Genomic DNA, 17,632 nt, shown 5'->3' with positions numbered 1-17,632 from the left:
ACAGATTCACAGCAAAATCATTCTCAATGGTGAAAAACTGAAAGCATTTCCTCTTAGATCAGGAACAAGACAATAATTTTCACTCTCACCACTGTTATTCAACACAGTTTTGGCAGTCGTAGCCATGGCAATCAGAGATGAAAAAGAAATAAAAGGAATACAAATTAGAAAAGAAGAATTAAACTGTCACTGTTTGCAGATGACATGATACTATACATGGAGAATCCTAAAGATGCCAACAGAAAACTACTAGAGCTAAGCAATGAATTTGGTAAAGTTGCAGGATACCAAATTTATACACAGAATTCTCTGGCATTCCTATACACTAATGATGTAAAATATGAAAGAGAAATTGGGGAAACACTCCCATTTACCATTGCAAGAAAAGAATAAAATATCTAGGAATAAACCTACCCAAGGAGACAAAAGACCTGTATGCAGAAAATTATAAGACGCTGATGAAAGAAATGAAAGATGACACAAATAGATGGAGAGATATACCATGTCCTTGGATTGGAGGAATCAACATTGTGAAAATGACTCTACTACCCAAAGCGATTTACAGATTCAATGCAATCCCTATCAAACTACCACTGGCATTTTTCACAGAACTAGAACAAAAAATAGCGCAATTTTTATGGAAACACAAAAGACCCCGAATAGCCAAAGCAATCTTGAGAATGAAAAATGGAGCTGGAGGAATCAGGCTCCCTGACTTCAGACTATACTAGAAATCTACAGTACTCAAGACAGTATGGTACTGGCACAAAAACAGAAAGATATATCAATGGAACAGGATAGAAAGTCCATAGATAAACCCACGCACATATGGACACCTTATCTTTGATAAAGGTGGCAGGAATGTAGAGTGGAGAAAGGACAGCCTCTTCAATAAGTGGTGCTGGGAAAACTGGACAGGTACATGTAAAAGTATGAGATTAGATCACTCCCTAACACCATACACAAAAATAAGCTCAAAATGAATTAAAGACCTAAATGTAAGGCCAGAAACTATCAAACTCTTAGAGGAAAACATAGGCAGAACACTCTATGACATAAATCACAGTAAGATCCTTTTTGACCCACCTCCTAGAGAAATGGATATTGTCGGGACCCAGCTCTGAATGTACCAAGAGGTCTGTGCAAAGCCAAGGCTGACAGTACTGAGCAAAGCTAGTACTGGAAGGTACAAAATGGGAAAGCAAAGCTTCCCGAGAGGTGGTTCCCCTCAAGATTTCCCCAAGCAATTCCCTGGTTGTAAAATGATGCTCTTTGGGGTATTTTTGCTATGCAACATATTATGTTGTAATGCAGGATTTAAATTTAGACCACAGTATAGAGTAAAATGGAAATATTTGGTTTTGGTATAGGGGAAGATTTTTTGTAGATTGGGTATATAAGAAACTATATTGGGTTATGTGGGAAATAGCTAGAATTAAAATGATCATGGGATATGTAAAATTTAAAGATGCAGATAAAGCTATGCAAAGAAATAGATATAAAGCTTATTGCAGATATTTTAAGAATAGGTTAGGTTTTGCAGTACGGTGTTTTCCAAGATGGCCAACAATAGGAAGAGATACGATCTGGAAGTGGAACGGCAAGCCTGTGAAGGTAGAACATAAAGTACCCGGTGGGATTTGGACTGTTTGGTACTGACCTATAAAGAAAATAGCTTACGTGAAATCACCAAGGTGTGAAAAGCCGAAGAGATTGTGCCTGATTTTGTCAACAGGAGCTGTGATCGGAATATGCTCCACTGCAGGAGACTGTGTGAGGGAAACATTAATGAGATCATTGTGTGAACCACTTATGTAAACGGATGTTTTTTGTTAAAGTGGTTAATGTGTTATTGTTTGTGTAAGATTTTTGGCTCAAAAACAGAAAGGTTGTGAAAGATTAAAAAGATGTTATGAAAATAAAAATAAGGAACTGTAGAACTATAAATGCTGCAGCTTTTTGCTAATAAAATGTCAGATCCTTGCACCCAAGAAGAGGTGTCTTGAGTTCTGTCCTCGCCGACGCCGTCCTCCCCTCTGGCAATCCTGTACCGCTGGGGCTGGTCCTCGGCAGGATATAAAAACAAAAATAAACAATAGGGACCTAATGAAACTTCAAAGCTTTTGCACAGCAAAGGAAACCATAAACAAGACCAAAAAACAACCCTCAGAATGGGAGAAAATATTTGCAAATGAAGCAACTGACAAAGGATTAATTTCCAAAATTTACAAGCAGCTCATGGAGCTCAATAACAAAAAAACAAACAACCCAATCCAAAAATGGGCAGAAGACCTAAATAGACATTTCTCCAAAGAAGATATACAGACTGCCAACAAACACATGAAAGAATGCTCAACATCATTAATCATTAGAGAAATGCAAATCAAAACTACAATGAGATATCATCTCACACCAGTCAGAATGGCCATTATCAAAAAATCTAGAAACCATAAATGCTGGAGAGGGTGTGGAGAAAAGGGAACACTCTTGCCCTGCTGGTGGGAATGTGAATTCGTTCAGCCACTATGGAGAACAGTATGGAGGTTCCTTAAAAAACTACAAATAGAACTACCATATGACCCAGCAGTCCCACTACTGGGCATATACCCTGAGAAAACCAAAATTCAAAAAGGGTCATATACCAAAATATTCATTGCAGCTCTATTTACAATAGCCCGGAGATGGAAACAACCTAAGTGCCCATCATCGGATGAATGGATAAAGAAGATGTGGCACATATATACAATGGAATATTACTCAGCCATAAAAAGAAATGAAATTGAGCTATTTGTAATGAGGTGGATAGACCTAGAGTCTGTCATACAGAGTGAAGTAAGTCAGAAAGAAAACGACAAATACTGTATGCTAACACATATGTATGGAATTTAAGAAAAAAAATGTCATAAAGAACCTAGGAGTAAGATGGGAATAAAGACACAGACCTACTGGAGAATGGACTTGAGGATATGGGGAGGGGGATGGGTGAGCTGTGACAGGGCGAGAGAGAGGCACGGACATATATACACTAACAAACGTAAGGTAGATAGCTAGTGGAAGCAGCAGCGTTGCACAGGGATATCGGCTTGGTGCTTTGTGACTGCCTGGGGGGGTGGGATAGGGAGGGTGGGAGGGACGGAGACACAAGAGGGAAGAGATATGGGAACATATGTGTATGTATAACTGATTCACTTTGTTATAAAGCAGAAACTAACACACCATTGTAAAGCAATTATACCCCAATAAAGATGTTAAAAAAAAACAACGTAGGAATAAACCTACCTAAGGAGACAAAAGAGCTGTATGCAGAAAACTATAAGACACTGACGAAAGGAATTAAAGATGATACAAACAGATGAAGAGATATACCATGTTCTTGGATCAGAAGAATCAACATTGTGAAAATGACTATACTACCCAAAGGAATCTCAAAATTCAATGCAATCCTATCAAAATAACAGTGGCAGTTTTTACAGAACTACAACAAGAAATCTTAAAATATGTATAGAGACACAGAAGACCCTGAATATCTAAAGCAGTCATGAGGGAAAAATACGGAGCTGGAGGAATCAGACTCCCTGACTTCCGACTATACCACAAAGCTACAGTAATCAAGACAACATGATATTGGCAGAAAAACAGAAATATAACTATAACACAAAGCTACAGTAATCAAGACAATATGATATTGGCAGAGAAACAGAAATAGATGAAAGGATCAGGATAGAAAGCCCAGAGATTAACCCAGCTACCTATGGTCAACTAATCTGTGACAAAGGAGGCAATGATTAACAATGGAGAAAAGACAGTCTCTTCAATAAGTGGTGCTGGGAAAACAGGACAGCAACATGTAAAAGAATGAAATTAATAACACTCCCTAACACCATACACAAAAATAAATTCAAACTGAAATGGAGACTTAAATGTAAGACTGGAGATTATAAAACTCTTAGAGCAAAACATAGGAAGAATACTCTTTGACAAAAATCACAGGAAGATTTTTTTGATCCACCTTCCAGAGTAATGGAAATAAAACCAAAACTAAACAAATGAGACCTAATGAAACTTCAAAGCGTTTCCAAAGCAAAGGAAGCTACAAACAAGACGAAAAGACAACCCTCAGAATGGGAAGAAATATTTGCAAATGAATCAACTGACAAAGGATTAATCTCCAAAATGTATAAAGAGCTCATGCAGCTCAATATTAAAAAAACAAACAATGCAATCCAAAACTGGGCAGAAGACCTAAATAGACATTTGTCCATAGAAGACATACAGATGGCCAAGAAGCTCATGATAAGCTTCTCAACATCACTAATTATTAGAGAAATGCAAATCAAAACTACCATTAGGTATCACCTCACACCAGTTAGAATGGGCATCATCAGAAAATCTATAAACAACAAATGCTGGAGAGGGTGTGGAGAAAAGGGAACCCTCTTGCACTGCTGTGGGAATGTAAATTGATACAGTCAGTATGGAGAACAGTATGGAGGTTCCTTAAAAAACTAAAAGTAGAATTACCATATGACTCAGCAATCCCACTACTGAGCATATACCCAGAGAAAATCATAATTCAAAAAGACACATGCACCCTAATGTTCATTGCAGCACTATTTACAATAGCCAGGTCATGGAAGCAACCTAAATGCCCATTGACAGATGAATGGATAAAGAAGATGTGGTAGATATGTACAATGGAATATTACTCAGCCATATAAAGGAACAAAATTGGGTCACTTGCCGAGACATAGATGGATCGAGAGACTGACATACAGAGTGAAGTAAGTCAGAAAGAGGAAAACAAATATTGTATATTAATGCATATATGTGGGATCTAGAAAAATGTTACAGATGAAGCGGTTTGCAGGGCAGAAATAGAGACAGAGATGTAGAGAAAAAACGTATGGACACCAAAGGGGCAAAGTCGCGGGAGGGGGCGTTTGGTGTGACACACTGGGAGATTGGGATTGACAAATATACACTAATATGTATAAAATGGATAACTAATAAGAACCTGCCATATAAAAAAATAAATAAAATTCAAAATAGTGTAAAAAAAACAGGAAAATAAATAAGGAAACACAAGCTTTAAATGATACATTAAAGAAGATGGACTTAATTGATATTTATAGGAGATTCCATCCAAAAAAGACAGAATACAGTTTCTTCTCAAGTGCTCATGGAACATTCTCCATGATTGATCATATCCTGGGTCACAAATCAAGCCTTGGTAAATTTATGAAAATTTATGAAATCGTATCAAGTACCTTTTCCTACTACACCACTATGAAACTAGATATCAATTACAGGAACAAATCTTTAAAAAAAACAAACACATGGAGGCTAAACAATACATTACTAAATAACCAAGGGATAACTGAAGAAATCAAGGAGGAAATAAAAAAATACTTAGAAACTAATTACAATGAAAACATGACAACCCAAAACCTATGGGATGCAGCAAAAGCAGTTCTAAGAGGGAAGATTATAGCAATAGAATCCTACCTCAGGAAACCAGAAACATCTTAAATACACAACCTAACCTTATACCTAAAGCAATTAGAGAAAGAACAAAAAAACCCCCAAAGTTGGCAGTAGGAAAGAAATCATGAAGATCAGATCAGAAATAAATGTAAACAAAATGAAGGAAACAATAGTGAAGATCTATGAAATAAAAGGTGGTTCATTGAGAAGATAAACAAAATTGAAAAACCATTAGCCAGGCTCATCAAGAAAAAAAGGGAGGGACTTCCCTGGTGGCGCAGTGGTTGAGAATCTGCCTGCCAATGCAGGGAACACAGGTTCAAACCCTGGTCTGGGAAGATCCCACATGCCGCGGAGCAACTAAGCCCGTGCGCCACAACTACTGAGCCTGCGCGTCTGGAGCCTGTGCTCTGCAACAAGAGAGGCCGCGACAGTGAGAGGCCTGCGCACCGCGATGAAGAGTGGCCCCCGCTTGCCACAACTAGAGAAAGCCCTCACACAGAAACGAAGACCCAACACAGCCAAATAAATAAATTAATTAAATTTAAAAAAAAAAGAAAAAAAGGGAGAAGGCTCATATCAATAGAATTCAAAATGAAAAATGAGAAGTAACACCTGATACTGAGGAAACACAAAGGATCTTTAGATATTACTACAAGCAACTATATACCAATAAATTGAACAACCTGGAAGAAATGGACAAATTCTTAGAAAAGCACAACCTTCCAAGACTGAATCAGGAAGAAATATAAAATATAAACAGAGCAATTGAAGCACTGAAATTGAGACTGTTTTTCAAAATCTTCCAACAAACAAAAGCTGAGTACCAGATGGCTTCACAGGTGAATTCTATCAAACATTTAGAGAAGAGCTACCAACCATCCTTCTCAAACTCTTCTAAAATATAGCAGACGGAAGAACACTCCCAAACTAATTCTACGAGGTCATATCACCCTGATTCCCAAATTAGACAAAGATGTCACAAAGAAAGAACACTACACTGATGTAGTGTAGTGTTCATCACTGATGAACATAGATGCAAAAATCCTCAACAGAATACTAGCAAACAGAATCCAAAACACATGAAAAGGATCATGCACCATGATCAACTGGGGTTTATCCCAGTAATGCAAGGGTTCTTCAATATAAGCAAATCAATCAATGTGATAAACCGCATTAACAAACTGAAGGAGAAAAATCCATATGATCATCTCAATAGATGCAGAAAAAGTTTTTGACAAAATTCAACACCCATTTATGATAAGAACCCTTCAGAAAGTAGGTATAGAAGGAGCTTACTTCAACATAATAAAGGCTATATATGACAAACCCACAGCCAACATCATTCTCAATGGTGAAAAACTGAAACCATTTCCTCTAAGATCAGGAACATGACAAGGTTTTCTATTCTCACCACTATTATTCAACATAGTTCTGGAAGTTTTAGCCACAGCAATCAGAGATGAAAAGGAAATAAAAGGAATCCAAATCAGAAGAGAAGTAAAGCTGTCACTGCTGATGACACGATACTGCACATAGAGAATCCTAAAGATGTTACCAGGAAACTACTAGAGCTAATCAGTGAATTTGGTCAAGTAATTAATGCACAGAAATCTCTTCCATTCCTATACACTAATGATGAAATATCTGAAAGAGAAATTAAGGAAACACTCCCATTTACCACTGCAACAAAAAGAATAAAATACCTAGGACTAAACCTAGTTAGGGAGACAAAAGACCTGTACTCCAAAAACTGTAAGACACTGATGAAAGAAATTGAAGACATAAAAACATGGAAAGATATACCAGATTCTTGGGTTGGAAAAATCAATATTGTTAAAATGACCATACTATCCAAGGCAATCTGAAGATTCATTGCATTCCCTATGAAAGTACCAGTGGCATTTTCCATAGAACCTGAACCAAAAATCATAAAATTTTTATGGAAACACAAAAGACCCATAATAGCCAAATCAATCTCCAGAAGAAAGAACAGAGGTGGAGGAATCATGCTCCCTGACTTCATACTATACTACAAAGCTACACTAATCCAAATCATACGGTACTAGAACAAAACAGACATGTAGATCAATGCAACAGGATAGAAAGCCCAGAAATAAACCTACACACTCACAGTCAATTAATCAATGACAAAGGAGGCAGGAATACACAGTGGAGAAAAGACAGTCTCTTCAATAAGTAGTGCTAGGAAATCTGGACAGCTACATGTAAAAGAATGGAATTACAACATTCTCTAACACCATATACAAAAACAAACTCAAAATGGATTAAAGACCTAAATGTAAGATTGGATACTATAAAACTCCTAGAGGAAAACAAAAGCAGAATACTCTTTGACATAAATCACAGCAATATTTTTTTGGATCTGTCTCCTAAAGTAAAGGAAATAAAAGCAAAAATAAACAAATGGGACCTAATCACGTTTAAAAGCTTTTGAAGAGCCAAGGAAACCACTGACAAAATGAAAAGACAGCTTAGTGAATGGGAGAAAATATTTGAAAATGGTATGACCTATGAGGGATTAACAACCAACATATATAAACAGCTCATACAGTTGAACATCATAAAAAAAACCCAACTAAAAAATGGGCAGAAGAACTAAATAGACATTTATCCAAAGAGGAAATGCAGATGGCCAACAGGCACATGAAAACATGCTCAACATCACTAATCATCAGGGAAATGCAAATCAAAACCACAAGATAACACTTCACACCTATCAGAATGGCTATCATTGAAAAGAGCACAAATAAAAAATGTTGGTGAGCATGTGGAAAAAGGGACCATTTTATACTCTTGTTGGGAATGTAAATTGGTGCAGCTACTGCGGAAAACAGTATGGAGGTTTCTCAAAAAACTAAAAATAGTACTACCATATGACCCAACAATTCCACTCTTGGGTATATATCCAACAACAACAAAAAACAGTCATTTGAAAAGATACATGCAACCCCAATGTTCCTAGCAGCATTATAATTGCCAAGATATGGAAGCAACCTAAGTGTCCATCAACAGATGAATGGGTAAAATTGGGTATACACACACACACACACACACACACACACACACAAAATGGAATACGACTCAGCCATAAAAAAGAATGAAATTTTGTCATCTACAGCAACATGGATGGACTTGGAAGGCATTATGCTAAGTGAAATAAGTCAGACAGAGAAAGACAAATACTGTATGATATCACTTATATGTGGAATCTAAAAAATACAACAAAGTAGTGAATATAACAAAAAAGGAGCAGACTCACAGATATAGAGAACAAACTAGTGGTCACCAGTGGGGAGAAGGGGGAGGGGCAGTATAGGGGTGGAGGAGTGGGAGGTATGAACCATTGGGTATAACACAGGCTCAAAGATGTGTTGTACAACGTGGGGAATATAGCCAATATTTTGTAATAACTGTAAATGGAAAGTAATCTTTATAATTGTATGAAAAATTTTTTAAAAAGTTAAAAAAAATCCATGTACCCATGTCTTGGTTTCCAAATACTGTCTCCCACTAAATGGTACCAGAGATCCATAGAGAAATGGTCAATGAGTCAGGAAACACCAGACAAACATGAAAGTAAAAAAGTAAGGAAATATTGAACTCAAAGTATATATCAAAGAATGATGGGAATATGTCAAATAATCAGAGAATCCAGGTTGAATGGGCTGCCACTGGGACAATTTGAGCATTAAAATAAATTATGATAGCAATAGCGTATTCATGAAATAAAGTAAAAAAAATCTGTGTGCCAAACTAAGATAAATAAATAAATAGATGGAGGGGGAAAAAAGCTCTTCCTTGAAGTAGAATACAAACTAATGTAGTAAAAATGATGATGTTTGAAAATGACCATTTTGCAGCCTTCATAGTAATAACTGATGTGGTAAAGAATTATCAATAGATATTAAGGCCAGTGGATTTTAGTTTGATGAGGAATAGGATATCTACACAGTTTCAAAGTACCCCCAGCAAAATTATTAACTACAAAGAGGAAAACGGAACTTTATAGTGGATTAATCTAGCAAACATCATCTGAACAAAGTAATCAAGGTTAACATTTCTTCTAAGGGGTCAAATCAATATTATACGCCACTGATATGCTGCCCTAAGAACAATTTATTACTTCTCTGACATTCCTGCCAAAATGCATAATCTATACATAATAATGAGGAACTGGCATGCAAATTTAAACTTAGGAACAATCTACAAAATAATTGTTCTGTAGTCTTCTAAATTGTCAATGTCATGAGAGATAAAGAAAGGTTGAACTGTTCCAGGGTAATAATAAAAAAAAAAAACTGAAGAGACATGAGAACTAAATGCAATGCATCATCTTGGATTGAAATTTTGATCAGGAAAAGAAAATAGCTATAAAAGACATTATTGGGATAAATAGGTGAAATTGGAATATGGCCTAGATAATAATATTGGAACCACAATTTCATATACTACAAAACTATAGTAATCAAAAGAGTATGGTGCTGACATAAAAACAGACATACAGACCTTGGAACAGAATCGGGAGCCCAGAATAAAATGCTGCATATACAGTCCACTAATATTTGACAAGGGATCTGAGAGTACTTAATGGAGAAAAGATAGTCTATTTCATAAATAATGCTGAGGAAACTGAATATTCACACAAAAAAGAATAAAACTGGAGCCCAATCTTATACCACTCGCAAAAATTAATTCAAGATAGATTAAAGACTTAAAGGTAAGGATCTGAAACCATGAAATTCCTAGAAGAAAACAGGGAAAAAGCTTCTTGATATTTGTCTTTGCAATGATTTTATGGATATGACACCCGAAGCATAAGCAACAAAAGCAAAAAATAAACGAATGGGACTATACCAAACTAAAAAGCTTCTGCACAGACAAAGAAATAATTGACAAAATGAAAAAGCAAACTATGGAATGGGAGAAAATATTTTTAAAACATATATCTGATAAGAAATTAATATCCAGAATATATAAGGAACAGAAAAACAAGTAATCTAATTCAAAAAGGTGCAAAAGACCTAAATAGACATTTTTCCAAAGAAGACATATCTGGCTAACAGGCACATGAAAAGGTACTCAACATCACTAATCATCAGGGAAATACAAATCAAAAACACAATGAGATATCTCACACTTTTTAGAATGGCTATTAACGAAAGCAGGAGATAACAAATGCTGGTGATGATATAGAGAAAAGTGAACCCTTGCACATCCCTTGATGGGAATGTGAACTGAAATATCTACTATGGAAAGCAGTATGTTGGTTCCTCAAAGAATTAAAAATAGAACTACCATATGATCCAGCAATTCCACTCCTTGGTATATCTGAAGGAAATGAAATCACGATCTCAAGATATCTGCAACCCCTATGTTTACTGCATCATTATTTACAATAGCCAAGATGTGGAAACAAACTAAGTGTCCACTGACAGATGAATGGACAAAGAAAAAAAAATACACAATGGAACATTATTCAGCTATAAAAAAAAAGGAAATCTTGTCATTTCTGACATAGTGGATAAACCTTGAGGGCATCAGGCAAAGTGAAATAAGTCAGACAGAAAAAGATAAATACTGTATGCTCTCACTTATGCATGGAATCTAAAAAAACTGAACTCATAGAAACAGAGAGTATATTGGTGGTTTCCAGGGGTGGTAGGGTAGGGGAAATGGGTGAAGGTGGTCAAAGGGTATAAACTTTCAGTGGTAACATGAATAAGTTCTAGGGATCTAATATAAAGCATGATGTATATTATACTGTAATTAATACTATAGTTATAGTATATATAGTTATATAACTATAGTTAGTAGAGTTAATACTATAGTATAATGACTACAGTTAACAATTCTGTATTGTATACTTAAAAGTTGCTAGGAGAGTAGATCTTAAAAGTTCTCACCACACACACACACAAAAATAGTAACTATATGAGGTGATTGATGTGTTAACTAATCTTATCCTGTGTAATCATTTTGTAATATATACATGTAGCAAATCATCACACTGTACACTTTAAACTTACAATGTTATATGTCAAATATAACAGTATGGAGGTTCCTTAAAAAACTAAAAATAGAACTACCATACGAGCCAGCAATCCCACTACTGGGCATATACCCTGAGAAAACCATAATTCAAAAGGACACATGTACCACAATGTTCATTGCAGCGCTATTTAGAATAGCCATGATATGGAAACAAATGTCCAATGACAGATGAATGGATAAAGAAGATGTGGTACATATATACAATGGAATATTACTCAGCCATAAAAAGGAATGAAATTGGGTCATTTGTGGAGATGTGGATGGACCTAGAGTCTGTCATATAGAGTGAAGTAAGCCAGAAAGAAAAAAAGAAATATCGTATATTAGCGCATATATGTGGAACTTAGAAAAATGGTACAGATTAACCTATTAGCAGGGCAGGAATAGAGATGTAGACATAGAGAAAGGACATGTGGATATGGTGGGGGAAGGGGAGGGTGGAACAAAGTGGGAGATTAGGTTTGACATAAATACACTACCATGTGTAAAATAGCCAGTGGGAACCTGCTGTATAGCACAGGGAACTCAGCTCAGTGCTCTGTGACAACCTAGATGGGGCGAGGGGTGGGAGGGAGGTTTAAGAGGGAGGGGATATTGGTATACATATAGCTGATTCTGATTCACTTCATTGTACAGCAGAAGCTAACACAACACTCTAAAGCAATTATACTCCAATAAAAAAAATAAAGCTGGAAAAAATGAACTATAATAGAGCTTACATTGTCCATTTGAAATACATGTTCTCCCAAACTCATCCTTTTTTCAGTGAGTATGAGTGGATAATCTTGACAATAAAGGTTTATGGAACAAAAAATTGGAACAATGTCCAATTTCTATTTTGACACATGTACTGAGGCTATGTAAGAGAAAGGCATTATTCTGAGGAAATATACACTGAAGTATTTACAGGTAAAGGAGCATGATGTCTGCAAGTTACTCTCAAATAGTTCAAAGAGAGAGAAGGAGGGAGGGGGGAGGCTTAAGACAGGGAAGGGAAAGGGGAAGGGAGAGTGAGAGGGAGAAACAGAAATAGAGAATTATAAAGCAAACATGGTAAAATGGTAATTGGTGAACCTGGGTAAAGGGTGTATGGGAGTTTTTGGTAATATTCTCAGAACTTTTCTTTAAGTGTAGAATTAGATCAAAATAAAAGGTTTAAAATCACAAGTGTAAATATCATCAATAACTCCATCATTGAATAGCGTAATCAGTTTCCCTATGTATTTAATGAAAGAAAAAGTTTTATATTGCTGAAATCTATTGGGATGAGGAGCCAGTGTATAATTTTGTTTTTGTTACCAGAAGAATAATAAAGATGAAGTTTAACTGTAACTGGATTAATAATTTCACAATATGATTTCTAAAAAAGAGATCATATGTATGTAAATTGAAACAAAACCAAATAACTCATGAGTCAAAAAAGAAATCATAAGAGCAATTAGATACTAATAATTGAATAATAATAAAAATACTACACATAAAAACCTGTGAAATTCTTCTAAAGTGGTATGTAGTGGAAAACTTCGTTATAAATTCTTATTTTAGGAAAGAAGATTTAAAATTACTGAGCTAATGGTCCAAATAAATAAATTAGAAAAAGAGCAAACAAAAAGAAAGTAAAGAGAAAAATAAAGATAAAAGGAAAAATTATAAAAATAGGGGACAAAATATTCAATGGTGAGGCCTGATGAAACCAAAAGCAGGAAATACATTAGAAAACTGAATATTATAATTTATCACACAGTCACAGTGTCATATTAATGGAGGAAAATACCCCACATGATCATGGCAGTAGATGCAAAGTATTTGGAGAAAAAACTCCATACTCATTCAGAATAAAAGCTCTCAGCAAACTAAGAATACAAAGGAATTTCTTTAACCCGAAATAGAAAATCTACTAAAAATGGTGAAATACGTATAGTTTCCTTGTAAATTCAGGAGCAAGACAAGGAAATCCTCTGTCACTGCCACTATTTCTCATTGTACCGAAGATCCTAGCTAGCCCGGTAAGACAAATTAAAAAATAAATATTGGAAAGGAACAAACTGCCATTATTCACAATATAATAAATTAACAGATAATCCAGAGAACCTACAAATTATTAGAACAGATATAAATCAGAAAGGTTACAGTGTATAAAATCAGTATGTAAAAATATCAATCGTGTTCTCATTTACGGGCAATAATCTGAAAATGTGGTTTAAAATATACATTTCACAGTAACAGCAGGAACTATAAGGTAATTAGGAATGAATATAGCAAAACAGCTTATAGATAACATTATTATTATATGGTATATATGCTTTCATATAATGTAGAAAATGGTTTCAATTTATCATTTGGTGCTAGCTTTTTGTTTGGCTAGTTATATTTAATGTGTCATAATCAACTCTTATTCCTGCTCCTTCCTTAAAAAGTTTTTGGTAAAGAGATTACCTTAAAAATCACAACTTCCTGAAGCAGGACATCAGAAAAGCAGGGTAGCGTTGTCAATAATCTTCATTGTCTTCACTGAATAATTATTTTATGGATGCACCAAGGAAATGGAGTCATACTGCAATCCCTCAAAGACTGAAAAATAATAAAATAACATTAAATCATTTCTTCTGTTACTGTTCATCTCTTTCCCCTGGGCTCCTCAAGTCCTTATGCTTTACCATACCCCCATTGCAGTTATATATTCATGAAAAACAGTTATATAGACAGTAGTAGAAGGGATCTATTGCATAGTAATTATGAGCAGAGACTTTAGGAAGCTTTGTAGAACAGTGTCTGGCACATAAAGATGTTCAGTAAATATTTGCTATTATTATAATTTTCAATGATTTGAGTCACTGGAGGAAATTATGTAGCTCTTGCACTTTTTGCCCTGTACAACCTTCTTTGTTTTCTGTTTGAGCATTGCTATCCCTATGGTGCCTCCCAGTCCCAACTCTACCCCTTTGAACAAAGAGGTAAAGTTGAGGGAAATCAGGCAGTAAGGAATGACTGGGTGATGCCTCCAAGCACAATAGAGCTCATTCTTTTTCTATGCACTACCACCAAGCCCCAAGTCCAGAACTCCCTTAGTTGCCACTGTTATCCCATCATTCATTGACCTATTTATTCAAATATCTGTTTCACTCCTATGTGCTTTGGTTATCCATCCCCTACAGCTCCCAGCATAATGCCTAGTCCATTGCAAGGGCTTCTTAAAGGTTTGTTGCATGAATGAAGAAAGGATGCCCTGTCTCCTTTGGATTACAAGAATCTGTGAGGTTTCGGTCAGCGTTTGTTTTTTGTATTCTATAAGCTCATCTAAATAGAAGATCATTTTTCTGATAGTAAAAACTGGACTGCTAAAATACAATACTTCCTTGAAAATCTTCAGTGGCTTCCACTGCTTATGGATTAAACTGCATACTCCTTAGCGTAACATTTAAAGCCCTGCAGCACTCTATCTCACCTAGTTCTTCTCATACATTCAGAGTTATAGCCAAGTTTTCCTAGAACAAGCCTGCCTTGGGAAAGGTAAGCCAGAAAAACATTCTCTCCCCCTCCACATGGCAGATGTCACTCACCCTTTAAGGTCCACCCAGAGTTACCCCTTTCTCTCTGATGGCTCAAGATTACTACCAGGCAGAATGATTTGGTCCATCTCGTCCCCCCCGCCCCCGTGCTTCCTAAATACCTTGAACAAGCAAACATTATGGCACTTGGGTTTGAGTTACCATATTGTAACTTTTTGTTTTTTACTAATTGAATTCTCCTGCCATACACAGAGAAGCACACACCTCTGAAGGCTCACCTTACAATACTGCTACCACAGTGCTAGCCATAGGAATTAGGCCTTCAATATAATGTTGTTATTGATCTTGAACCAATCATTTTTTGAATGGAAAAGTTTCAAATATACACAAAAGTAGCAAGAACAGTTTAATGAATCCCCATGTATACGTCACTCAGCTTTAACAATTATTAACTCATGAACATTTTGTTTGTACCCCTCACCTTGGCCCTACTGAATTACTTTCAAGCATATCAAAAGATTAAGTCTACTTCTTAAAAATATAACCACAATTGTCATAGCTAATATATTAAAATAATTACTTAATGTTATTAAATATCCATAAATTCACCCCCACATATTTTGTGAAAGAGCTATTTAATGCCTGCATGTTCTTTCTTCAACTTTGAAATCCTGGAGAGAATAGGGAAAGGGAGAAGGAGATCTGGGAAAATATATAATTAAGTTTCAGAGAGCCTGGATATCCCAAATGAGAAAGAATCTGACCTGGTTTGGGGTGAGAGAAGTATATTGTACTATTTCTCCGGAGAAGGTGGGTGCGACTTCAGGCCCGGTGATGCTGGAGGAGGTGTGGAAGGGAGAGGGGTACTACCTCCGTTGGGGGTTCCTTCTGGATAATCCCAACGTGGAGCTAGGAGGCAGCGCTTTTTTGGAGGCTTGATTTCCCGCGTGTTTCCAGGCTGGAGCGTGGATCTCCCGGAGGTACAAGGTTGGTCCCCCATAAGGATTATAGGACCCGGGTGTCAGCTCTCTCCGGTGGGCCCTGGCGAAGCCAAGAGACCGGAGATGGCGGCGGGTCCCCTCCAGGCACAGAGCTTCCTCCGGGTTTCGCTTTTTCCGTATTTCCTGTATCCTGAGACGTATATCCCCTCTCCGCCTCGCTCCCTACCCCACCACATTTTAACGTTTCTACAAGGATGGGTCTTTAAAAAAACGATGCTCATATTTAATATAATGTTTTCCCCATCCCGCCCCCCAGTGTAACTAAATCTGTGAACAGTCTTATACTGTCTATGAAATTCTAAGTTACAAGAAATTTAGGTTTACTCATAAGTGGTAAACTCTGCGTAGATTGTTGAAAGGCGCTTGGTGTGGGGGCGGGGCGGCGGGGGGGGGAGGAGAACAAAGAGGTGATTGAAGAGCTAAGAGCTTTACGATCTAGTTGCAGAAGCACAACACAGAGCCATGAAACAATCTACGACCATTTAGAAAGCAATATACAAACGTCTTAGTTGACTAAAGTGCAGAATAGCACACCAGCCACCAGCACTGACCGTGGAAATTGAATGTAGAAAACAAATTCATCGTATGTCATAGAATCTAAGATTACTTTCTTCTTCATATTTTAACAAATTAGAAATCTCTGAAGGCTTACCTTTTAAAAAATATTTCAACATCTAGTAAATCTCTGACAATTGATGGTATATCATACTTTCGTTGTCAATTTTTTATCTTTTCTAGAGTTAAGGAAAATAATGATTCATCCTCCTATGGCTGGTGTATTATATTCTGGGATATACGGTAAGCAACCGGAAGAGGGTGCACTGTGGCTTAGAATAAAAGGCTATTGGAACTTCTTAGACCTTCCTCATTCACATCCATCTCCCTTTGGCTATGGACACACTTTTCCAGCACTGTCCCCAGTGTTTTTTAATGTAGAGAGTTCAATCCTTAATGTCAAAATAGAACTGACTTTTAAAATACTCTGCTATTTACAAGCTCTGTGATAGTTAAGTAGTTGATTAAGCACTTGAGGCTTTCGTTTCCAGGAGATAATAATTTCTTCCTTGTAAAACTATTGCCATAATCAGGGATAATGCATTTAAGACACTTACTATGATTACCTCTCATCTCCACCACCACTACCTTCTTTCAAATACTAGTGCTGCCCTTTACACAAACTAGATACTCAGTAAATGTTTGGGAAATAAATGACCCTGTGGTTTTCTACCAGATGCTACTTATAAAGACAAGAAACGTAGCAGTAAGTTAATGAAAAGATGTGAAGGGAAATACAAAGAAAAAATGCTCTAGAGCTAGAAGAACAGTTGGGACTAGGCATAAAGATGTGGGAGTTAGCAACATAGAATTGGTAGTTGAAGTCATGAGTGATGTTCCCAAGAGAAAATGTAGAGGAAAAGAGAAGTGGGCTGCTAAAGGCAGACTATTGAGCAATTAGAGTCAGAAGAGGAGAAGCCTGCTGCAAAGGCTGAGAAAGAGTGGCCAGATTCAGAAGAGAGGGTGCCAACCCAAGGTTTCTCACTCTTGGCACTATTGATATTTGGG

General features: G+C 36.5%; 1 protein-coding gene across 1 annotated transcript in view; it reads right to left on the bottom strand.

The window, feature by feature from the left end:
- The window catches only part of NBDY (negative regulator of P-body association), a 34,874-nt gene extending 18,726 nt beyond the window's left edge, over positions 1 to 16,148 (bottom strand). The window contains exons 1-2 of the mRNA XM_079910704.1: positions 15,833 to 16,148; positions 13,996 to 14,130 (exon numbers count right to left, since the gene is read on the bottom strand). Of these exons, the coding sequence (XP_079766830.1) occupies positions 15,862 to 16,068 (207 nt within the window). The 5' untranslated portion in view covers positions 16,069 to 16,148 and the 3' untranslated portion in view covers positions 13,996 to 14,130; positions 15,833 to 15,861. The remainder of the gene's footprint in view (positions 1 to 13,995; positions 14,131 to 15,832) is intronic.
- Positions 16,149 to 17,632: the final 1,484 nt, after the last annotated feature.

This window comes from Stenella coeruleoalba (genome assembly GCF_951394435.1).
Source record: "Stenella coeruleoalba genome assembly, chromosome: X".
Taxonomy (NCBI): Eukaryota; Metazoa; Chordata; class Mammalia; order Artiodactyla; family Delphinidae; genus Stenella; species Stenella coeruleoalba.
The sequence above is the reverse complement of the archived record's forward strand: the minus strand, read 5'-3'. Positions and strand labels throughout refer to the sequence as shown.